General features: G+C 41.6%; 3 protein-coding genes across 3 annotated transcripts; 2 read left to right on the forward strand and 1 right to left on the reverse strand.

Moving 5' to 3' along the window:
* The first annotated feature begins 525 nt into the window (after nt 1-525).
* Nucleotides 526-4,188, forward strand: CRYAB (crystallin alpha B). The gene is made up of 3 exons (XM_007464652.1): nt 526-1,027; nt 2,193-2,315; nt 3,842-4,188. The coding sequence occupies exons 1-3, from the start codon at nt 827-829 to the stop codon at nt 4,043-4,045; spliced, it is 528 nt and encodes a 175-aa protein (XP_007464714.1). The 5' UTR covers nt 526-826; the 3' UTR covers nt 4,046-4,188.
* Nucleotides 4,189-15,537: 11,349 nt separating this feature from the next.
* On the reverse strand, nt 15,538-19,725 carry CFAP68 (cilia and flagella associated protein 68). The gene is made up of 5 exons (XM_007464654.1): nt 19,564-19,725; nt 19,124-19,345; nt 16,895-17,125; nt 16,286-16,352; nt 15,538-15,833 (listed from the first exon to the last, which is right to left on the reverse strand). Exons 2-5 carry the CDS (start codon nt 19,163-19,165, stop codon nt 15,664-15,666), a joined length of 510 nt encoding a protein of 169 aa, XP_007464716.1. The 5' UTR covers nt 19,166-19,345; nt 19,564-19,725; the 3' UTR covers nt 15,538-15,663.
* Nucleotides 19,597-24,055, forward strand: FDXACB1 (ferredoxin-fold anticodon binding domain containing 1). Its single transcript, XM_007464653.1, has 5 exons — nt 19,597-19,995; nt 20,230-20,386; nt 21,472-21,675; nt 21,833-21,991; nt 22,741-24,055. Exons 1-5 carry the CDS (start codon nt 19,824-19,826, stop codon nt 23,921-23,923), a joined length of 1,875 nt encoding a protein of 624 aa, XP_007464715.1. The 5' UTR covers nt 19,597-19,823; the 3' UTR covers nt 23,924-24,055.
* The last annotated feature ends 234 nt before the right edge of the window (nt 24,056-24,289 follow it).

Raw genomic sequence — 24,289 nt, forward strand, 5'->3', positions numbered from 1 at the left:
CCCCCCCGGGGAGGACAGCTGGGGGTCCTGGCTGCGGAGCGAGCTGGGGAGGGGAGGCTGGCGCCGGAGGCCCCGGAGAGACCGCGCTGAGACCCTCCCAAAGAGTTTGCACGTTTTCCACGCCCCTCTTCCCCTCCTCAGTGGTAGGCAGCCGGCGCTCTGCTTCATCAAGCTCCCCTGGATTTACTGTTCTGCCAGGCCTGTAAAGTGAACGACGCAAACAACTTTCTCCCCTTTCTCTGGGGTGGGGTGAGGGGCCTTCCTGCCTAGATTAAGGTCAGGGTCCTCTCTGAACCCAGGGCACCACGTGGAAACCTGCCGTTGACATGTTGGTGATCACTACTCTCCTTCAGGGACCCACAAAGAGTTAATATCCTGGGGCCCAGCCTAGGAAGATTCCAGTTCCTGCCCAGGCCCAAGATAGTCTCTGGCCGCATTCCCTTGGCATGCTAGGCTGCAGAGGAGGAGGAGGGGCCCACTGCCCGCCTGCCTGGGATTCCTGCCTCAGTCCCAACTCCAGAGAAGGGGGTGGGGGTGGGTGCCATGGGGTGCGGACAGAAAGCGAGTAAAACAAGACCAGGACAAGTCACTGGCCAGCTCAGACGTGTTTGTATTTCTCTTTTCTTAGCTCAGTGAGTACTGGGTATGTGTCACACTGCCAAATCCCCAATCACAAGTCTCCATGAACGGGCAGTGAGCTGGGATAATAAAACCCCTGACATCACCATTCCAGAAGCTTCAGAAGACTGCGTATATAAGGGGCTGGCTGTAGCTGCGGCTGAAGGAGCTGACCAGCCAGCTGAGTCCCCACACTCACCTAGCCACCATGGACATCGCCATCCACCACCCCTGGATCCGCCGCCCCTTCTTTCCTTTTCACTCTCCCAGCCGCCTCTTTGACCAGTTCTTTGGCGAGCACCTGTTGGAGTCTGATCTCTTCCCAGCTTCTACCTCCCTGAGCCCCTTCTACCTTCGGCTGCCTTCATTTCTGCGGGCACCCAGCTGGATTGACACTGGGCTCTCAGAGGTAAGTCTCCCGTCTGCCAGGACAGGTGAGTTCATTCTGGAGACTCCTGGAAGCGTCTCCATCCACTGTCCTTTTCCTCCTGGCCTAAATCTGACTAGGTCAAAGGGTCCCAAGTGTCTTAGGCTCTTGTGTGTCCTGCAGTGAAGAAAGATGAGGTCCCTAGTTCCTCTCTTCCCCAGTCACCTCTTTGTATTCGATGCACCTCTGTATCCTTATTTATTACATTTTTCCCATGTGTTATGAAGATCATTCTCTGTCCCATCTTCTAAGTAGGATGTCCCTTTCTGGTTTGGTTCATAATGATCTACAGGGAAAGACCTGCCTTTGCTCAGACTCCTTTGCGGAAAGAGCTGCCTTTGCTCAGACTCCTTTGCTCACCTCTTCTAATACCTGACACTCCTGGCAAATACTATCATCTCAAGTTCCAGAGCCAGGAGGCAGTCCTACCTCATCCTGAGCTTTTCATCCCAGCTGCATGGAGCTGGAGACAGCAGCCACTATTTTCTTCCTTTCTATTCCCTCTTCTATGATTTTCTGGGTTTCTCAGGGCTGTGACAGGGCACTGGCCTGGGTCCAAGCCTAATGAGGATAGAAGGTAGGTCAAGTTTAGGGACCCCCCTCCACTTGTCCTGAGAGGGTAGAAGAATGGGGCAAACAGATAAGTTTGACAGAAGATGTCACAGATAACACTCTGGTTTAAAAATATTCAAGAGTGAGTAAACAGGAGCCAAGTGGGCAAGGGCTTTGGAAGGACAATCAGAGCTAGCAGAACATTCCAGATTGAGTGGGTGGGAAACTTGGCAGAGACCTGAGTAAGAAGAAGGGGCCTTTGTCTCACAGACGGATGACAAGGCCAGGCATTGGGTCAGAGAAGCAGCAGAAGCCATGCCCAGACCCATCCTTGTGATTTGTCCCCTGGGTGGTCTGTCTTCTTCCCTGTCCCTGTAAATAAAGTTTGGCCTGATGACCAAATGGTGTGCCTTGGGTACCACTGTGGTGGCACCCCTGAACTAGAGAGTCATGTTGATTCAAAAAGGGATTTTTAGCTAAAAAGAGGAGGATAAACTACCTGGAAAGAAAGCAAGTCTGCAGAATGAGACTGTACTAGTGTTGTTCATATTCCTACTATCTTTTGTCTTCCCCTCCCCCACCTTGCTATTTCCAGATGCGGCTGGAGAAGGACAGATTCTCTGTCAACCTGGATGTGAAGCACTTCTCCCCAGAGGAACTCAAGGTCAAGGTGCTGGGAGATGTGATTGAGGTGCATGGAAAACATGAAGAGCGCCAGGTACGTAGCTGACTTTCTCTTCTGCTCATTCATCCAGCGCGTACTATATGCCAGAGACTGCCATCAGCCCCTGAGGCTGGCAGCATTCCAGTCCTAAGCCATAAGGGTCAAGAACAGGGGTAAACCTGTTGTTGTTATTGTTGTTGTTGTTTTGGCCAGAGAAGTGATCTTTGTTTGTTTTGATTTGATTGCCTCAGATGGGATAGATGGGATGTTAACTTCCTGTTTAAGCCAGTGGTTCTCAACCTTGAGCACATTAGAATTGCCAGGGGAATTAAAAAAAAAAAAAAATCCCAGGGCTTCCCTGGTGGCGCAGTGGTTGAGAGTCCACCTGCCGATGCAGGGGACGCGGGTTCGTGCCCCGGTCCGGGAGGATCCCACATGCCGCGGAGCAGCTGGGCCCATGAGCCATGGCCGCTGAGCCTGCGCGTCCGGAGCCTGTGCTCCGCAACGGGAGAGGCCACGACAGTGAGAGGCCCACGTACAGCTAAAAGAAAAAAAAATCGCAATGCTCAGGCATATCCCAGGTCAGTTAAATCAGGATTTTTCAAAGCTCCCTAAGGGATTCTAATGTACAGTTAGTCAAGGTTGAAGACCACTGATTTAGGAGTAGTGGTTGTCAGACATCTGATGGCTTTATATAATTACATTAACTGCATGCACTCGGAAGGCCCTTGAATTTGAGACTTTACTTTCAGGTGTTTTGGAATTCACTTCTCATTAGCCCATCTTAATGCTGAACTACTTGCTTTGCCTAAGCTTCAGAGCTCTACTCACCTCCTAATACCCTAGACCCATGTGGAAATCAGTTGAGAGCCTGTCTGGATAAATGCTTGAGATTCAGCAGGTGTAAAGGTTAGGGTCAGAATTCTTTAGCCAAATTCTAAAGAATGGAATAGCTTTTCATTACTTTCTGGGAGAGTTTTTCAATGAGTTTGCTTCCTACCAAAGGCAGTGAAAGTGCGGAGTCCTTACCACTGGACCGCTAGGGAATTCCCACCTTAGAAACTTGTGCATCAAACAGTATAGTGTGAGGTCCTCAAGCTGTTTCAGTTTTGCTTGTATGATTCAACTCTAGATCAGAGTCTCCCTGGAGGGAGTCTTTATTGTTGTTGTTGTTATTATTAGGTCTATTGGTCTGGAACCTTCTGGAACATTCCTGGAGAGTCAGGACAATTTCTGGGTTTCCTCAGGGACTCAAATCTTCAAAGCCAGATGATATTCCAAATCCTGTAGGCCCAAAAAACATTGATCTAAACCTCTGGGAAATACCCCTGAACATGTCCATGCCTGAGGGTTTAGAGAGCTATGAAGTTTTGGCTGTTCAGACTTATCAGACTGTCATTGGTAGGAGTGACCACCTAGGCAATTTCATCTTAGCCCCAAACAGAACAGCTATTTAGCTTTCTCTCATGTTGCCATGCATTTGGCCACACCTAAGGGGAAGGGGGATGTCTGAGTTCTAGGCAAGTGATGCTATTTCCTGTTCTTATCTCTCTACCTCTTTCCTTATTCTCTTGGATTAGGATGAACATGGCTTCGTCTCCCGGGAGTTCCACCGGAAATACCGGATCCCAGCTGATGTGGACCCTCTCACCATTACTTCATCCCTGTCATCTGATGGCATCCTCACTGTGAATGGACCAAGGAAACAGGCCTCGGGCCCTGAGCGCACCATTCCCATCACCCGTGAAGAGAAACCTGCTGTCACTGCAGCCCCCAAGAAGTAGATGCCCTTTGTCTAACTGCATTTTTTAAAACAAGAAAATTTCCCCACCAGTGAATGAAAATCTTGTGACTAGTGCTGAAGCTTATTAATGCTAAGGGCAGGCCCAAATTATTAAGCTAATAAATATCATTCAGCAACAGATAACTGTCTTGTGTTTGAATATTTTGTAATAATCATCACATATGATTTAGGGGACTCCAGGGATATTAGAGTCAGAATGACTGTTTCCAGCATTTACTCATGGGATAAATTTAGCAAGTCACTTAAGCTTTATGGTCTTTAGGTCTTCCATTTATAACATGGGGTACTGATTTGTACACTAGTTGTAAGGAGTAAATTCACAAGAAAAAGGAGGTAAAGCCCTCAGCAGAGTTCAAGGACTATTAGCTCCTCTCCTCCCTCTTTGATTTTGGCCCTCAGTTCCAATAACAAATCTGAATGAGGTCTGGATGACAATGCATAAAAGGCCTTAGTGCGTCTCTGAAATTAATCATGTCACCGGGGAGGAGATGGTGTCCTCAACTTTGACATTTTGCTACTGATAAGCATTGCCTTCCGCTGATTCACAAGGTGGACAGGTGATTATCACAATAGGACAAGTGATTATCTCCAAACAAGCCTCTCAGGTGTAGTCCCTTAATTAGCCAGTAAACACCTATTAAAACTAAGACTGGCAAATATACAATCCATTGACCCACAATTTAAAAAGGTTAACTTTTGTTTTTTATTTATTTTTAAATATTTATTTATTTAAGCCACTCTGGGTCTTAGTTGTGGCATGTGGGGTCTTTCGTTGCAGCATGTGGGCTCTTAGTTGTGGCATGCATGTGGGATCTAGTTCCCCAACCGGGATCGGAATCCTGGCCCCCTGCATTGGGAGTGTGGATTTTTACCCACTGGACCACCAGGGAAGTCCCTTATTTTTTTTTATTTTTTAAATTTTATTGAAGTATAGTTGACTTATTGTACAATGTTGTGTTAATTTCTGCTCTTCAGCAAAGTGACTCAGTTATCCACATGTATATATATATTTTCATGTTCTTTTCCATTATGGTTCATCACAGGATATTGAATATAGTTCCCTGTGCTATATGGTAGAACCTTGTTGTTTATCCATCCTACATATAATAGTTTGTATCTGCTAATCCCAAACTCCCAATCCTTTTCTCCCCCATCCCCCCCCAACAGGCAACCACAAGTCTGTTCTCTATGTCTGTGTGTCTGTTTCTGTTTCGTAGGTATGTTCATTTGTGTCATATTTTAGTTTAGTTTTTTTTTTTTTTGGCCGCACCACGCGGTATGTAGGATCTTAGTTCCGTGACCAGGGATCAAATCTGCACCCCCTGCAATGGAAGCATGGAGTCTTAACCCTGCAATGGAAGCATGGAGTCTTAACCACTGGACAACCAGGAAAGTCCCTTTTTATTATTTATTTATTGGTGTGTCATATTTTAGATTCCACATATAAATGATATCATATGATATTTGTCTTTAAAAGGTTTAAGAATTACAGTGAATAACAACAGATCAATGTGATTATATTATTTAGCTTAAACAAAGACATACTGCTCTACAAAAACACCTCTATTTCACTTTTGTGAGTCTAGACAAACTTCTGATTCAATTAATGAAAAATAGCCCTGGTATAAATGTTTAGAGACAACTCTTATTTTTCCTGCACCCTCTTCCAGCTGATTTCTGATTTCTCACAAGGACTCTTTTCTTCACAAAACCTACAGTTTGGGTATTGGCCATGCTTTTAAAATATGACACGTGAAACAACTGTCGGAAGTTTTTACGTTGTAGGGGTGTGGAGCTAGGGTGATATACATTGCAAATCTATACAGGTTCAAAATGTTTTATCTTAAAAAACAACTTCCTAATAGTCTGAAATGCTGTGATCTAGCCAGAAGTCAGATTTCTCTAAACTTAGAGCCAATTTTTATGGCTGTGTAGCAGATGTTGTTGGCTGCCTAAGTAACCTATTTACCACCTTCAGTCTTGTCAACAGAACCCCAGATTGGTTTAGGTATCCACCATATTCTTTCCCTCAAGCTCCAGCCAGAGTTGGTCTAAATCAATCATGGGATTAGTCTTGAAAGGGCTACAACCCAATTATGATCAATGAGACAGGAGGGAAATTCGGTATAGATGCTTCTAGAAAAGCTTTTTACCTTTAAAAAGACTTGCCAAAAAAGAGACAGGGAGGGAGGGAAGAGGGAGAGGGAGAGAGACAACAAGAAAGAGAGAGACAGAGACAGAGAGAGAGATTGATTTTTTTTTTCTTCCTCTGCATGTTGGAGCATGAGAATGTGATACTCAGATTGCTGTAGGCATCTTGAAACCATGAGGGAGCATCCATGATATACTGATGATGGCTGAGCAAGAAGATGGTAAGACTCCGAGACCTTGATGGGTCATTGAACTGCTTAACTGGTCACCTTTAGAGCTTCCTTACTTCACAATGTCTAATTGCATCTCGTTTTTGTTTAATCTTTTTTGATGAGGGTTTTATGTTACTGGTATGCAAAAACACCTTAACTGATTGAGGCTGAATTAAGTAGTGTAAAAAACTGAAGAATGCCCTGGAAACCATGTGTCAGCTTTAATCATTTTAGTGAATTACCAGAGCTCTCAAGCAGACATAATCTTAATGATTTGATCTTAAATGAATCACACTTTGTCTATTAGAGTATGATATTTATGTTTTTGAAAAATTTGTTCAGAATGTGCAGGGTCACCTTTTTTGTTTATTATTACCATCCCCAAGTTAGACTAGTTTTTTGTTGTTATTCTTTTCCAGATCACATGCTTTGCTATAGCTATTTGTTCACTGCTATTAGTATAGGACTTTTCTACTCTAGCATATTTGAGGGCTTTTTCTTTAGCTTTGTAGCTAGCTCTTCCATAATTCTACTTCATTCCCTATGTCCGAATTATGCCAGAAGTTTGTTGAGGCAATTTTAATTAGCATTTATTGTTTTTTAATATGAGCTAACATTTATTAAGCACTTACTATTAGGTATGCACTGTGCTAAGAAGCGCTTTACCTTTTTTTAAACTATCATTTTTTTAAAGAATAAATCTGGGAAATGTGTGTAGAGTACATACATATAATTTCAATAAGATGTAACATTTAGAAACCAAATGGTTGTTTTGCCTAATGGTTTGGGAATGATACATATTTTCATGCTAAGAAAAATCCTATTCTATTTAATACCTCACATTTTATTTGAATATTGCACTGGATTTGATCTTTGCTTTGAAGATTTACAATGACTATTTTTTTAATGTATATATATTATAATTAATTTACTTCTTTTTATTTTTTTGACTGCATTGGGTCTTTGTTGCTGTGCATGGGCTTTCTTTAGTTGTGGTGAACGGGGGCTACTCTTCGTTGCGGTGCACGGACTTCTCATTGCAGTGGCTTCTCTTGCTGCGGAGCATGGGCTCTAGGCACGTGGGCTTCAGCAGTTGTGGCTCGTGGGCTCTAGAGCACAGGCTCAGTAGCTGTGGCGCATGGGCTTAGCTGCTCCGAGGCATGTGGGATTTTCCCAGACCAGGGCTCAAACCTGTGTCCCCTGCATTGGCAGGCGGATTCTTAACCACTGTGCCACCAGGGAAGTCCCTTACAATGACTATTCATTCAAGAATTATTTGAGTGCCTACCATGTGCTAGCTACAAAAATAAGACATGCTTTTTTGCCCTAACAATTAAAAATTGAGTGGAAGAACAGGCAAGTAAAAAGACGTAGATTTCAAGTTTCTACGATGTCCACTCAAAATGTCTGTTACGGGGACCCTTAAGAGGATTATCTACTCTGGACATAGAAGGAATCCTGGAGATGGTTACCCCTGACCAAATTTTTTTTAACAGCTTTATTGAGATATCATTCATTACTATACTATTTACCCATGGAAAGTGTACAATTTAATGGTTTTATTTATATTCACAGAGTTGTACATCCATCACCAAAGTCAATTTTAGGACATTTCATTAGCCAAGATGCTAACTTATGCCCATTAGTTATCACCCTCCAATGCCTACCCCTCAGCCCTAGGCAACCTCTAGTCTACATTCTGTCTCTATGTATTTGCCTATTTTGGACATTTCATATAAGTGGAATCATACAATACGTGGCCCTACGTGACTAGCTTCTTTCACATAGCAGAATGTTTTAAAGTATCCGCCATATGGTTGCATGTATCAGTACTTCACTCCTTTCTATTGCCAAATAATATTTCTTTACATGGATCTACTGCCTTTTATTTACCCATTCATCAACTGATGGACATTTGAGTTACTTCCACTTTTTGTCTATTATGAATAATGCTGCTATGAACATTCATGTACTAGTTTTTGTGTGGACATATGTTTTCATTTCTCTTGAGTATATATCTAGGAGTGGAATTGCTGGATTATATGGTAACTTTCCATCTAGCCTTTTGAGGTACTTAGTCTGACTATTTTCCAAGGCAGCTACCTATTTTTTAAAAATTAATTTATTTTATTTTTATTTATTTTTGGCTGTGTTGGGTCTTTGTTGCTGTGCACAGGCCTTCTCTAGTTGTGGCCAGCGGGGGCCACTCTTCGTTGCAGTGCCCAGGCTTCACTGCAGTGGCTTCTCTTGTTGAGGAGCACGGGCTCTAGGCGTGTGGGCTTCAGTAGTTGTGGGTCGCGGGCTCTAGAGTGCAAGCTCAGCAGCTGTGGCACATGGGCTCAGCTGCTCCGCAGCATGTGGGATCTTCTCGGACCAGGGCTCGAACCCATGTCCCTTGCATTGGCAGGCAGATTCTTAACCACTGCGCCACCAGGGAAGCCCAGCTGCCCATTTAAAATTCTCACCAGCAGTGTATGAGGGTTCCAACCTCTCAGTATCTTCAACAACAGTTATAATTATTTATCTTTTTGGTTATAGCCATCCTAGTGGGTGTCTGACTGAATTCTTAATGGTTTATAGGACTTAGCAAGGTTAAGAGGGAAGAAAATGCATCTAGAAGGCGGAACAGCATGAAGTGCCCAGGCAGGTATTGATATTTATGTTTGGTTGGAGCACTAGATATATGAAAGGGAATGTGGGAGATGAGGAATAAGAGTCAGAAAGTAGAGAAAACTCTGCTAAGGAGTTTGAAATTTATTTTGAAGGCTATAAAAGCCAGTGAAAGATTTTAACCAAGAGAGTAGCATGATCCACTCTGCATTTTTAGACTTAATCTGGGAGCAATATAGTGATTGATAAATACAGACCAAAATGGAAAATAGAGACATCAACCAAAAGGGTAAGAGCGAGAAATAATGGGAAAGTGGAATATGGCAAAGGCGATAGAGATGTAACAAAGAGGGACATAATCAAGACGTAATGTGGAGATAGAATTTATAGGGCTTGGTATCTGTTTTAATGGGAAGGATGAGAAAGGGGGATTCAAAATAATTCCTTGCTTTCTGTTTTTGACAACTGTGTGAATTTATTATGCAATATGTAATATTAAAAATAAGAAAGAGTGATTAAGACACATAAAAGAAAACTATGGAATTCACCAAGAAACTATGGAATTCACCAAGATATGAAATACATAAGATGGACAAATTTGAGACTGAATTTGAGACAAATTTGAGACTGAAGATTATGAACTCAGTTGTAGGTATCAGGAAATTACCTCAACCATATATGAAAAACCCACAGCTAACATCATACTCAATGGTGAAGATTGAAAGCCCTTCCTCTAAGACTAGGATCAAGACAGGGATGTCCACTTTTACCACTTCTATTCAATATATTATTGCAAGTTCTAGCCAGAGCAATTAGGCAAGAAAAAGAAAAGCATCCAAGTTGGAAAGAAACAAGTAAAACTATTTCTATTTACAAAAGACATGATCTTACATATAGAAAACCCTAAAGATTTTGCCAAAAATATAAATTAGAACTAGTAAACAAGTTCAGCAACATTGCAGGATATAAAACCAACAAACACACAAAAATTAGTTGCATTTCTATAAACTAACAATGAATAATCCAAAAAGGAAATTAAGAAAACAATTCCATTTACAATAGCATCAGGAAGAATAAAATATTCGAGTAGTAGTCGAGGAATAACCTCAACTAAGGAGGCAAAAAACTTGTACACTAAAAACTATAAGACATCTGCTAAAATAAATTAAAGAAGACATAAATGGAAAGACATCTATGTGCATGGATTGGAAAACTTAATATTGTTAAGATATCAATACTAGCTAAAGTGATCTACAGATTCAAAGCAATTCTTATCAAAATTCCAATAATGTTTTTTGCAGAGACAGAAAATTCCACCCTAAAATTCACATGGAATCTCAAAGGACCCTGAATTAGCCAAAACCGTCTTGAAAAAGAGGAAAAAATTTGGAAGATTCACACTTCCTGATTTCAGAACTTATTACAAAAGTACAATAATCAAAAAATATATACAATAATCAAAAAAGTGTGGTACTGGCATAAAGGCAGACATAGACCAAGGAATAGAATAGAGAGCCCAGAAATAATCTCTTGCATATATAGTCAAATGATTATTGACAAAGGCACCAAGACCATTCAATGGGGAAAAGGACAGTCTTTTCCCATGGTGCTGGGAAAACTGGATATCCACATGCAAAAGAATGAAATTAGACCCTTACCTTATCTAATATACAAAAATTAACTCAAAAAGGATCAAACACCTAATCATAAGAGCTAAAAGAAGAAAACATAGAGACAAAGCTTCATAACATTGATTTTAGCAATGATTTATTGGATATGACACCAAAAGTTTAGGCAATAAAAGAAAAAATAGATAAATTGGACTTCATCAAAACTGAAAACTTTTGTGCATCAAAGGACACTATCAAGAGAGTGAAAGGACAACCTACAGAATGAGAGAAAATATTTGCAAATCATATAGTATCTGATTAGGGATTAGTATCCAGAATATATAAAGATATATAAAGAACACGTACAACTCAACAACAAAAAAGCAAACAACGCAATTCAAAAAGGAGCAAAGGACTTGAATATACATTTCTCCAAAGACAACATACAAATAACTGATAAGCACATGAAAAGATGCTCAAGATCACTAGCCATTAGGAAAATCCAAATCAAAACCAGAGCGGGATACCATTTTACACCGACTAGGATGGCTATTATAAAATGAAAACAAACAAACAAAACACCAGAAAATAAGTGTTGGTAAAGATGTGGAGAAATTGGAAACCTTTTGCATTACTGGTAGGAATGTAAAAAAGTGCAGCCACTATGGAAAACTGTCAATTCCAAACTGTTAAACAGAATTACCATATGATCCGGCAATTCCACTTCTGGGTATACACCCAAAAGAATTGAAAGCAGGGATTCAAACAAATATTTGTGCGCCAATGTTCAGAGCAGCATTATTCACACTAGCCAAAAGGTGAAAACAACCCAAGTGTCTATTAACAAATGAAAAGAGAAGCAAAATGTGGTATTATACATACAATGGAGTATGACTTAGTCTTAAAAAGGATACATGCTGTAACATGGATGAACCTTGAAAACATGCTGAGCGAAAGAGACAAAAAGAAAAATATTGTATTATTCCACTCATATGAGGTACTTATAATAGGCAAATTCAGGGAGACAGAAAATAGAGGTTACCAGGGACAAGAGAAGAGGGGAATGAGGAATTATTGCTTAATTGGTACAGAGAATCAGTTTGTGATGATGAAAAAGTTCTGGAAACGGATAGTGGTGATGGCTGCACAACATTGTGAATGTATTTAATGCCACTGAATTGTATACTTAAAAACAGTTAAGGGATTCCCTGGTGGTGCATTGGTTGAGAGTCCACCTGCCGATGCAGGGGACACGGCTTCGTGCCCCAGTCTGGGAAGATCCCACATGCTGCGGAGCAGCTGGGCCCGTGAGCCATGGCTGATGAGCCTGCACGTCCGGAGCCTATGCTCCGCAACAGGAAAGGCCACAGCAGTGAGAGGCCCAAGTACCGCAATGAAGAGTAGCCCCCACTTGCTGCAACTAGAGAAAGCCAGTGCACAGCAACGAAGACTCAAAAATAAAAATTAATTAATTAATTAACTAAAAATAAATTTTAAAAAAAGTTAAAACATTTAAATTTATTTATTTATTTATTTATTTATTTATTTATGGCTGCATTGAGTCTTCATTGTTGCAGGTGGGCTTTCTCTAGTTGCAGCGAGCTGGGGCTACTCTTCGTTACGGTGTGTGGGCCTCTCATTGCGGTGGCTTCTCTTGTTGTGGAGCACGGGCTCTAGGTGCGCACCTAGAGCTGCACTGGGCCACAGTTGTGGCTCACAGGCTCAGCAGTTGTGGCTCATAGGCTTAGTTGCTCCGTGGCATGTGGGATCTTCCTGGGCCAGAGCTTGAACCCGAGTCCCCTGCATTAGCAGGTGGATTCTTAACCACTGCACCACCAGGGGAGTCCCAAAATGGTACATTTTATGTTATGTATATTTTATCACAATAAAAGATATGCTGAATCAGGCTCCTGGACTTCAGACTATACTACAAAGCTACAGTAATCAAGACAGTATGGTACTGGCACAAAAACAGAAAGATAGATCAATGGAACAGGATAGAAAGCCCAGAGATAAACCCACGCACATACGGACACCTTATCTTTGATAAAGGTGGCAGGAATGTACAGTGGAGATAGGACAGCCTCTTCAATAAGTGGTGCTGGGAAAACTGGACAGGTACATGTAAAAGTATGAGATTAGGTCACTCCCTAACACCATACACAAAAATAAGCTCAAAATGGATTAAAGACCTAAATGTAAGGCCAGAAACTATCAAACTCTTAGAGGAAGACATAGGCAGAACACTCTATGACATAAATCACAGCAAGATCCTTTCTGACCCACCTCCTAGAGAAATGGAAATTAAAACAAACAAACAAACAATGGGACCTAATGAAACTTAAAAGCTTTTGCACAGCAAAGGAAACCATAAACAAGACCAAAGACAGCCCTCAGAATGGGAGAAAATATTTGCAAATGAATCAACTGACAAAGGATTAATCTCTAAAATTTACAGGCAGCTCATGCAGCTCAATAACAAAAAAATAAACAACCCAATCCAAAAATGGGCAGAAGACCTAAATAGACATTTCTCCAAAGAAGATATACAGACTGCCAACAAACACATGAAAGAATGCTCAACATCATTAATCATTAGAGAAATGCAAATCAAAACTACAATGAGATATCATCTCACACCAGTCAGAATGGCCATCATCAAAAAATCTAGAAACAATAAATGCTGGAGAGGGTGTGGAGAAAAGGGAACACTCTTGCACTGCTGGTGGGAATGTGAATTGGTTCAGCCACTATGGAGAACAGTATGGAGGTTCCTTAAAAAACTACAAATAGAACTACCATATGACCCAGCAATCCCACTACGTTATTTGTTGCTTTTCCCTTGCTGCTTTTAATATTTTTTCTTTGTATTTAATCTTTGATAGTTTGATTACTATGTGTCTTGGCATGTTTCTCCTTTCGGATGAATGGATAAAGAAGATGTGCCACATATATACAGTGGAATATTAGTCATAAAAAGAAAATAAATTGAGTTGCTTGTAGGGAGGTGAATGGACATAGAGTGTGTCATACAGAGTGAAGTAAGTCAGAAAGAGAAAAACAAATACTGTATGCTAATATATATATATCAGATGTAGAGAATGGACTTGAGGATATGGGGAGGGGGAAGGGTAAGCTGGGCTGAAGTGAGAGAGTGGCATGAACATATATACACTACCAAATGTAAAATAGATAGCTAGTGGGAAGCAACAGCATAGCACAGGGAGATCAGCTCGGTGCTTTGTGACCACCTAGAGGGGTAGAATAGGGAGGGTGGGAGGGAGACGCAATAAGGAGGAGATATGGGGATATATGTATATGTATAGCTGATTCACTTTGATATAAAGTAGAAACTAACAAACCATTGTAAAGCAATTATACTCCAATAAAGATGTTAAAAAAATATGCTGGATACCTAGGGTATAGGACAGATATATAACATATAAACTTAAAACATGTGCCTATAAAATATTCATACTAAAAGAACACACACCAATGAATTATTAGTATTAATAAGAGACAACTCAAATTCTAAAGTTGATCTGACAATACAATGCAATTTCCATCAATATCCTAACAGTATCTTTTTGTGGAACTTGACAAGTTGATCCTAAAATTTATATTGAAATGCAAAGGGTCAAAAATAGCTAAGACCCTCTTGAAGAAAAACAAGGTAAAATGATTTGATCTACTGGATAATAAGACTTATACAATTATCATAATTAAGATAGAGAAGTAATTAAGCCATTGTAGCTAAGCTGGGATTTAAAAAATGACAAATAGGCCAATGGAATGTAAGAGAGCCCAGAAACAGTTCCAAGTATACACAGATAGTTGATTTATAATAAAAATGGCTTTGAAAAGCAGTAAAGAAAGTATGGTCTTTTTAATAACTAATATGGGGACAACTGGATAGCCATACAGAAAAAAAATAAAACTTTGTCAGTACCTAACATCATATATAACATAAATTCCATATTTATACCCGTAACATAAAATAATGAAGGTTTGGGAGGTAATATATGGGAGATATCTCCCAAATATTATATTGTTATCTTAAACAGGAGAGCAAAAAAATTGGAAAATACTTATGTTTAGCCATGTTAAGACTATTGTCTCCCAGTGTTCACCAACCCTAAACTATTCACAACCTTTTCTCAATCGCTGCCAGTTCCCCACAATGAAAGACCCATCTTAAAGCAGCTGAGTCATGCCAAATTCCTAAAAATACCCTACCCTAACATCACCCTTTTCAATCATTATCAAGACCGTGTCAAGTTGAGGTTCTTCCTTGCCAAAGGCTTAATAAATAACTCAGTTTAGTTTGATCAATTTTTCTTTGGTGACTTTTGTGGGGGAGTAAAAAATGGACAGTCCTTATCTTTTTTAGATATAAACTGAACTATTTATAGATGAAATGATATAATTTCTGAGAAAAATTTAAAAATAGAGAAAGTAGATAGGGATAGATAAGATTGGTTATAACCATTGTTGAAGGTGGGTAATGGTACATGGGAGTTCTTTATACTATTCTGTCTACTTTTGCATGTTTTAAATCTTCTATAATAATAAAAACAGTTATTTTTCTTTTTCTAGTCCTTAAGAGGGGATATATTCATTAAGGACACAGTAAATGTAAACTATCTGACCATGACTACCAGGCTCACATCTAGAAAGCATCTAGCCAAATGTATCCTAAGTCATGATGGATTCTGCAGTTCCGCCCCTGATGGAAGGCAGGGAAAAGCAGAGTGGCTGTAGATTTGAGAGAAATAATTCTTTTTAATGCCTTCCTACAACACCCGTAATGTAGACCTAAGAGTAGAAATAATTAACTTAAATTTGACATTTAAATTTTGGTTTAAAAAAAAGGAATAGAGAATATTTTTTTTTGTGCTTTATTTATTCAGAGAGTAAAACTGTGCTACAGTCAGCTAAATTCTTAGTTGTTCTTAGAATGTGCTCCTTCCTACATTCTACACTGGAAAAATGAATCTTCTTATTCTTTCTTAGAATCATGGACTCTGAAATTGGCAGTTATTAGGATTCCACACACACACAGAGTGATGATCAATTTGAGGCTCTGAATAGCTACTCATGTAAGTTGACTTTTCTGTGCATTTGTATGGAGGAGGAACCAGCTCAGGTTGATGTCCTGGGAACCAGTGAGGCTCTCGCTTAAACCCTGAGGGAAGAGAAAAGAGGAGTCTTAGTAACCAATCTCATTCTTATATCTGAGGGAATAGACAGTGAGGGAACAGACAGTGAATCCTGTCAAAATTGAGAAAACAGAGAAATCATTCACTCATTCATTCACTTATTCACTCATTCAATTTACTTTTATTTGTGTTCCTTCTATGTTCCAAGCACTGAGTTAGGTCCTGAGAATATAAGAATTAAAAAGAATAGTCCAGGGGCTTCCCTGGTGGCACAGTGGTTGAGAGTCAACCTGCCGATGCAGGGGACATGGGTTCATGCCCCGGTCCGGGAAGATCCCACATGCTGCGGAGCGGCTAGGCCCGTGAGCCATGGCCGCTGAGCCTGCGCGTCCGGAGCCTGTGCTCCGCAATGGGAGAGGCCACAACAGTGAGAGGCCTGCGTAATGAAAAAAAAAAAAAAAAAGAATGGTCCACCTACTATGGGTTGAAAGTGGTATTTTTTTGTTGTAGCTTGTATCATATGTCGTTTCAAAATAGTGTCCAAACTGCAAAGAAAAAGTAGTAGATTAAAAATACAGGAGTCTATAACCAATACTGGGAAATACAGGATACAGTGACATGAATTCTAACAGGCTGTGTCATATTTTAGATTGACTATAAGTCTATATGTCATTAGCCTATATCGTAATAATGTTCACATCCTTTGTTGGTTTGTTTGTTTAGGAGATTTAAGGGCAAGATGCAGATAAACAACAAGTCTAGGTAGGCAGGGACCAGGGAAGAAGTTACCCTGAGTCAGAAGACATTTTATATATATATATATTTCTGTAGATTGATGAAGTCCAAAGAGAAGCAAGAGAAAAAGCATGCTACCCATCCTTTCATTACCTTACAATAATATAATGGTCAACTTGATAGTAAAGTGGGATAGGCATTCCAGCTGAGGACTGTTGCCCTTTCCCAACCACTCAATGAACAGAAGTCTGAGAAATCTCAGCATTGGAAGTTATCAGATTCCTGACTCTCAAATGGCCATTGGTATTTCCTTTTCTAACAGAAGGAAACAAAGAAGAGAAAGTTCGATTACCTGGGAAGGCAAGGGTTTGGGCTGCACGATATTCTTTAGGTCATATCTTTCCTGGTTCCAGTTGCCCATGAGGGTACGGTTTGAATAGGCATCTTCATTAGTGGTACATCTCCATCCATACTGGAAAAACTTGGACATATCATTCCAATCTGTCCACACTTCAGCATGGCCATCTGCATTAATGAGGCTGCCACAGTGTGGGTTTGTAAGGAAAGAGGTGAGGAACTCTCTCTGGGAAAAGGCAGGAATAGAAAAGCTTGTTGCACAAACCAGAGAGGAGAAAAGGCATCCCTTTCTCTTCCTTCACCAAGCATAACATAACACCTTCTAAGAATCTAGGCTTTCCTCCCAGTTTAATTGTTGTGGTTCAGTTTCTTTCTCTCCAAGTTCATGAATCCTTTGACCTGCCCTCTCAATCAGCAGTAGTAGGTGACTATATAGATTTAATGTCCCCCCCGTAAAAGACAGGAGAACTTCAGTACCCCCAATACTATATGGAGAACTAGAACATGTTCTGGTAATTTTGAGATGTAGGAATTTAAGGACTAAGAGTATTGTTATCGTCAAAGGGAACAGGAAGAAATGAGAGTTGGATAACTAGATAATACAATAAATGATCAATAAATGATAGTTTCCTTCCTTCTGTGCCCAGATCAAATGTCACTTCTCAGGATATGGCATTCCCTTTTCATGATGCCTTCCCTCAAGTTAACTTCTCTTTCACTTGTCTCACACAGAACTTTATGTTCACATCTTTATATATTTATAACTTTATACCATATGTTAGAGTTCTTCAAGGAAGTGTGGAATCCCCTACACTGATCCCTTGAGGACAGGATCTGTGCCTTTTTCATTACCGTATCCTCTCCTTCTGTCTACCCTCCTAATCAATAGTACTTTGCACATACCAGATGACCAATGTCTGAATTTCAATTTTTTGTAAGTAATCAGAAGCCTAACCATGTTTACTTTTGGTTAAAAGATGAGTCTGGTCCCTTGGCTTAGGAGCAAGACAATACCTTCCCGGAAGCTGAGTAATTTGGAGTTGAGGAGCCTGTGTTGTTTGAAGACTTTATAGTAGAGTGACAGAAAACCTCACTCTGCCGCTCCATGTTCTTTAAAGGAAGAGAGGTTACAAAACCTGGCCCTCCCAGTTCTCCAAGCAAAGAAAGAATATAGATCACCCAGATCACCAGATGGCCATGATTTGGGAGTCACCACCCACCCACCTTTCCACAGGTAGAGACAAAGCCAACACTGTAGGCTTAAAGGTAACTGCTCTCACACCATGTGCCTTTGTGAAGAAAGATGCACACACTGATGTCAACAAACAGCATGATGACTACAAAGTCCAACAGACAAAGTACTCAGACTGCAAACCAAGATGACACCGTCCCTGGGACTGTAAGGACAGACATCACCACCCACTCAGTTGTCCAAGCCTGAAACCTGGGGCTTAGACTCTGATTTCTCTTTCAACTCCCTACATCCATTCTCAATCACTAGGTCTTGTTGATTTTTGAATCAGTCCACTACCCTCCATCTCCACTGCCAAGTTCCAATTCATATCACTATCAGCCTTAGTTTCCATTATTGCAGTAGCCTTCTCTCTGACCTCCTTGCCATCCGCCTTTTCCTCCTCCTATCATTTCTCCATAGGAAAGCAGAATTTTTGAAAATGAAAATCTAATTGTGTCATCTTCCTATTTAAAATCTTTCACTGGCTGGCCACTGTTTTCAGAGCAAGGTTCGAGGTTGTTAAAATGTCTATATGACCTGGTCCCTGCTTAACTTTTCCGTCTCATCTGTTACCCACTCTCCCTCAAAGTACATTTCAGCCAAACTCAGCTGTTGTGTTTTTCCATCATGCTTTTGCATATATTGTTCTTTCTGCCTCTTCACTCCTCTTGACTCAGGTAAGGTGTACTTTCCTCCTTTTAGCTTTCAACCCAGGTGCACTTCATCCAGGGAATCTTTCCACTTCACCCCCAAACTTGGTAAGGTTCCCCTCTGTGTGCTCTCACAGCACCCTGAATCACTCCATTCATAGCACTACATCCCACTAAATCAGAATTGCCTCTTTTGCTGTGCATCCTCCACCAGACTACAAGCTTGGTGAAATCACAGGCCACATCTTGTTCCTCCATATATCTAACTGCTCTCACAGGCCTGGCACATAACAGGCACTCGACATTTCTTGAATGAATAAAAGGTAGGAAATAGAAGCACCTGGAGAAATTCCGAACAGCAGTAACAATGGGTTGCAGTCATTTCGGATGAGATGAAGGCTGTTAGAAAATCCTCTGTGTAAGGATGCAGGACACAACCAACCTCTTCTTGGCCTCAGCCCGGCCCTGCTTCCTTCACTCAGAACTCGCCTCACCTTCGACCTGTCCCTCGGTACTAGTGACTGCTTGTGACCTCATGTAGGTGTGACGAAGTCGCTCAGGGCTCAAAGGCATCTTTTTTTTTTTCTTTTTTTTTTTTTGCAGTGCGCGGGCCTCTCACTGTTGTGGCCTCTCCCGTTGCGGAGCACAGGCTCCGGACGCGCAGGCTCAGCGGCCATGGCTCACGGGCCCAGCCGCTCCGCGGCTTGTGGGATATACCCGGACCAGGGCACGAACCCGTGTCCCCTGCATCGGCAGGCGGACCCTCAACCACTGCGTCACCAGGGAAGCCCAAAGGCAACTTTTTTAACACTTCCGATAGGGTGAGGGAGTGAGGGGAAGGGGTGGTCGGTGTATCGCTTTTGCACTCATGGCTATTTTCCTCCTCGGATGTTGCTGCACCAGACTGTCAAGACAACCGGTCACTCTGTAGCGTCATCAACCAGAGACGGGTGAGGAGGTGGGGCCGCAAGAAACCGGCGAAGGAAGTGACGTAAAAAAGGATTGCCTCCGAGAACGTGAGCTGGGAGTACGTTGAGGCCATGGCCCCTCGGCGCCTCCTGTTGGTTGGGGAGGGGAATTTCTCCTTCGCAGCCGCTCTGAGCGAGACCCTGGATCCGAGCACCAGTATAACTGCCACCTGCCTCCAGCGCCCGGCCGACTTGACGCGGGATCCGCTGGCCCGGGAGAATCTGCAGCGCCTGCGCGAGCGAGGTAGCGAGGCCCACCCCTCCGTGAAGCCCCGCCCAGCTGTGGCACCGCCCAAAGTGGAAAGGGTGGGCAGGTGGGGAATCAAGGAATCTGGGGGTTGCTCTTGGTCTTTACGTGGACATTTACAGAGAGCCTGCTGTGTACCTAGACCTGGGTTGTTTTGCACGGTTCAGGTTAGGCAGGGGTTTTCTCTCGTTCCAGGTCTTCAAACATCCTTCTGTCTATATTTTGTTCCAGGTACCGAGGTACGCTTTGGTGTGGACGGCACCCAGCTGGTAGATGCCTTTGAACTGCAAGACAGAGAGTTTGATCGAATTTATTTTAACTTTCCGCACTGTGGACGCAAAGCTGGAGTAGCTAAGAACAGGGAACTGCTTGCCAAGTTTTTCCAGAGGTGAGCACTCAGAAGTGAAATGTTTAAGAGGTACATTACATAGTTACTGCGCTCAAACATGTTAGTCTGGGAAATACGGCGTACAAGAGAATATAATGCTCCAATGGAACCCACAATCTAGTTGGAAAGGCAGACATTTAACCCTAAATGCTGAATTAAAGTACTAATAATGTATTGTTCGGCCGGCAAAGGGAGGATCATCTTTTTTTTTTTTTTTTTTTTTTTGCGGTACGCGGGTCTCTCACTGTTGTGGCCTCTCCCGTTGCAGAGCACAGGCTCCGGGCACGCAGGCTCAGCGGCCATGGCTCACGGGCCCAGCCGCTCCGCGGCATGTGGGATCTTCCCGGACCGGGGAACGAACCCGTGTCCCCTGCATCGGCAGGCGGACTCTCAACCACTGCGCCACCAGGAAAGCCCAGGATCATCTATTTTTGATAATGCAAAATGATGGTAGTATAGTCTGATTTAGGAGCCAGACTGCCTGCATTCAAATTCCCACCCACCACTTAATAGTTTTGTAATTTTTGTGATTGAGTTTACTTGATCCTTACTTGCTTTTGCTTCCTCATCCATAAACTGAAGATATTAACAGTAACTACCTCATAAAATTATTGTGAACGCAAAACAGTGCTTTATACTATTATACAATAACACATGATACTAATGGAGGTCTCTTTGGCTCATAGTTGTCATGAAACTTTTCACAGAGGCAGTATTTTAAGTTAACAGGCAGAAGGGGAGTGAAAAGAATAACTTTCTAAGTGGGGAAGAACAGCCTGATCGCTGAATCACATATAGGAACTTTATAGACATTGACTTTTCAATGAGATATAGATGTACAATACAAAAACAACGTTGGATAACTCTGTTGTCAGCCACTAGTATCAGTTATGAGTTGAACATTGAATTTAAATTCTTGTTTACTTCCAGCTACTTTTTTGCATGTTTGAAGTCTAATAGACCTTTGCAAATAGATATGATTTGATTTTAACTATTTAACTGCCAAACCATATATATACAGCTAACTCCTATGGTAACTTCTACTTGTTTCTGATAAATGGCTGGTGTTTCCCTACCCCCGTTAGCTGTGCAGATGTTCTTGCAGAGGAAGGAGAAGTCCATGTGGCATTGTGTAGAGGACAAGGTGGGACTCCTGCTGATAAGCCCATGAGAGAATGGCACAACAGTTGGCAAGTGGTTGCTATGGCAGCTCTGGGGGGATTCATTTTAAGTGATGTGCATCCCTTCAGCTGTGAGGCTGTGCCAGGGTACAAGTGCACTGGATATAGGTAAGTAATAACAGAGTTCTAAGCCTTTTCCATCTCTCTCACTAATGATAAAAAAAATCTCAGAGACATACTTTTTCCTTGTCTATTTCTTGATTCAGTCTCTAGAAATACTTTCTTTAATAATGACAGTCTTAATAATTGCTGTCTATTTTGCCAGGAGTCAAGATAAGTCCTTTCATGTAGAAGGTGCTTTGAACCATATCTTTACCCGGAGCTTACCCTATGAAGGTTTGCAACCAAGAATTTCCAGGATCAAACTGGGTGACCAGTGGTTTTCTTTTCTAGAACCAGAAGTACTTGTAGGAAAGCTGAACAGGTAACCTGATTTTACCAGAAATCACTTCTATCTCTAGTTGTATCCTGATTGGCTTGATAATCAGGCAACCATACATTGAATGGATGCCACATTAATTGTTAATGATGTCATGCTGTGAATACTTGTCAGTCTGGCCTGCACAAGCCTCTTTAGAATTAAAAATTGTCATATTTTCTGCAAATATCATATGATATCACTTATATGTGGAATCTAAAAAAAGGGGTGCAAATGAACTTATCTACAAAACAGAAATAGAGTTACAGATGTAGAAAACAAACTTATGGTTACCAGGGGATAAGGTGGGGTGATAAATTGGGAGATTGGGATTGAAATATCCACACTACTATATATAAAATAGATAACTAATAAGGACCTACTGTATAGCACAGGGAACTCTACTCAATACTCTGTAATGGCCTATACGGGAAAAGAATCTAAAAAAGAGTGGATATATGTATATGTATAACTGATTCACTTTGCTGTACACCTGAAACTAATACAACATTTTAAATCAACTATACTCTAATAAATTTTTTTTAAAAATTGTCATATTTTCTGGTTTATTGTAGGCTGTCAGAGTTCTGAAACACATGATATCTCTCTTTATGGTAGATGATTTCTTTGTTTCCTTTCCAGATCAACTTAAGGATAATTCTTTTCTATACAGCTATTTGTGCTTTTAATTCTAGCTATGTTATAATTATTAATAATTTTAAGTTAAAAAAGTTCATTTTTGTGTGTTTAAACAGGGGTTTCCTAGAAGCACCTTCATATCATCCTATCAAAACCATAAATGAGAAACTCATTGCTGAAATGGGGAAAGCTTTCCCTCTAAAAAGGCTGAAGTGTTCTTCCCCTTTGCTGCCACAGGGAGACACCAGTGTTCTCACTTCCTGCCACTGTGACATCCTGTCATCTGCCTTTTGGATTAGTCTCCATGAAGATAACTCAAATTTTGAGTCCCTCACTGGTGGGACAACACAAGACATGGAGGATTTTCTAGTGTCATTTTCAGAACTCAGCCTTCCCAAGAACCCTAGAAGAGACAGTAAGGAAGAAGCTCAGGAAGTAACGTATGGCCAGGCCAAGGTCTGCCTTAGACCTTCTCTTCTAATTCATGTTCAGGCTCTAATCCAAGCACCAGACTTCCTCCCAGGTTCTCTGTACATCCTCAGTGGACCTGTATTTCAGAAGTGCCGCATCTCACCTTTCACAATGCCAGCATTTCATGAGACTTTGTTTATCCTTGGATTTAATAAAAATCTGAAGGATGGCTGTCTTCAGTCACTACTGGATCATCTGAAGGGCATTCTAGATAGCCTTCTGACCCAGACATTGCTCAAGGGCTCTAAGCTGGGCAGTTCAGTGGAATTTGTCTTTCAACCACCTGGGGAAGATTATATGATTACTGTGAAGTCTCAAAATTTTGGCCCAGATTGTGTTAAGGATTTGATTATTGGGTCTGTTACCACATCTGCTACAAGCATCATACACAAAGACCAGTGTTTTGTGTGTGTGTCTATGAACTTGGACCTATTAGCCATGCTTGTCTGGGGTATCTCTGATTGGAGGATGTTGTGGACCTTTGATAATCGTTTCCTGAAGAATTTTGCCCCTGGGAAAATAGAACCCTTTAAAAGCTATTCCCTATATCCTCCATACTATGTGCATGATATTAGTTTTTGGTTAGATACAAAGAAAAGATTTGATGAAGTAGAGTTTCACACTGTGGCCCGAGCAGTGTCACAGGACACTGTCATATCCATACAATTCCTTAGTCGTTTCCAGCATCCAAAGACGGAACAGGTCAGCCTCTGCTATAGATTGACCTACCAGACCTGTGACAAGGCCCTCACCCAGCAGCAGGTAGCATCAATGCAGTCCCAGCTAAGGAAGGAGATTCAACAACAACTACATGTGACACCTCGGTAGTTTAGTAAATTCATCTCTACATAGTGATCCTCGTGGGTGTGGATGAAAAAGACCAATTTGTAACCGGTAGTTCTTTCCAGACTTTTTTTTTTTTTAATCTTTTACTTTGTGACTATAGCTACTGATGGTTGACTTTAAAGATACCTGTGACTTGATCACTTAAAGTTTACAGACTAGGGCTTCCCTGGTGGCGCAGTGGTTGAGAGTCCGCCTGCCGATGCAGGGTACGCGGGTTCGTGCCCCAGTCCGGGAAGATCCCACATGCCGTGGAGCGGCTGGGCCTGTGAGCCATGGCCGCTGAGCCTGCGCGTCCGGAGCCTGTGCTCCGCAACGGGAGAGACCACAACAGTGAGAGGCCCACGTACC

The sequence above is a fragment of the Lipotes vexillifer genome, unplaced genomic scaffold, assembly GCF_000442215.2.
Source record: "Lipotes vexillifer unplaced genomic scaffold, Lipotes_vexillifer_v1.1 scaffold785, whole genome shotgun sequence".
Lineage (NCBI taxonomy): Eukaryota > Metazoa > Chordata > Mammalia > Artiodactyla > Lipotidae > Lipotes > Lipotes vexillifer.

What these genes read in the sequence shown, in the direction of transcription:
- CFAP68 (XM_007464654.1), bottom strand. Translation starts at nt 19,165, where the DNA reads ATGACTGCAACCCATTGTTACTGCTGTTCGGAATTTCTCCAG. An exon ending in GCTGTTCGGAATTTCTCCAG is followed by an intron (nt 17,126 to 19,123) that starts GTGCTTCTATTT and finishes GCCTTTTCCCAG; the next exon opens with AGAGAGTTCCTCACCTCTTT. An exon ending in CCAAACCCTTGCCTTCCCAG is followed by an intron (nt 16,353 to 16,894) that starts GTAATCGAACTT and finishes TTTTCTTTGCAG; the next exon opens with TTTGGACACTATTTTGAAAC.
- FDXACB1 (XM_007464653.1), top strand. Translation starts at nt 19,824, where the DNA reads ATGGCCCCTCGGCGCCTCCTGTTGGTTGGGGAGGGGAATTTCTCCTTC. An exon ending in GCAGCGCCTGCGCGAGCGAG is followed by an intron (nt 19,996 to 20,229) that starts GTAGCGAGGCCC and finishes ATTTTGTTCCAG; the next exon opens with GTACCGAGGTACGCTTTGGT. An exon ending in CTTGCCAAGTTTTTCCAGAG is followed by an intron (nt 20,387 to 21,471) that starts GTGAGCACTCAG and finishes TACCCCCGTTAG; the next exon opens with CTGTGCAGATGTTCTTGCAG.
- CRYAB (XM_007464652.1), top strand. Translation starts at nt 827, where the DNA reads ATGGACATCGCCATCCACCACCCCTGGATCCGCCGCCCCTTCTTTCCT. An exon ending in TTGACACTGGGCTCTCAGAG is followed by an intron (nt 1,028 to 2,192) that starts GTAAGTCTCCCG and finishes TGCTATTTCCAG; the next exon opens with ATGCGGCTGGAGAAGGACAG. An exon ending in GAAAACATGAAGAGCGCCAG is followed by an intron (nt 2,316 to 3,841) that starts GTACGTAGCTGA and finishes CTCTTGGATTAG; the next exon opens with GATGAACATGGCTTCGTCTC.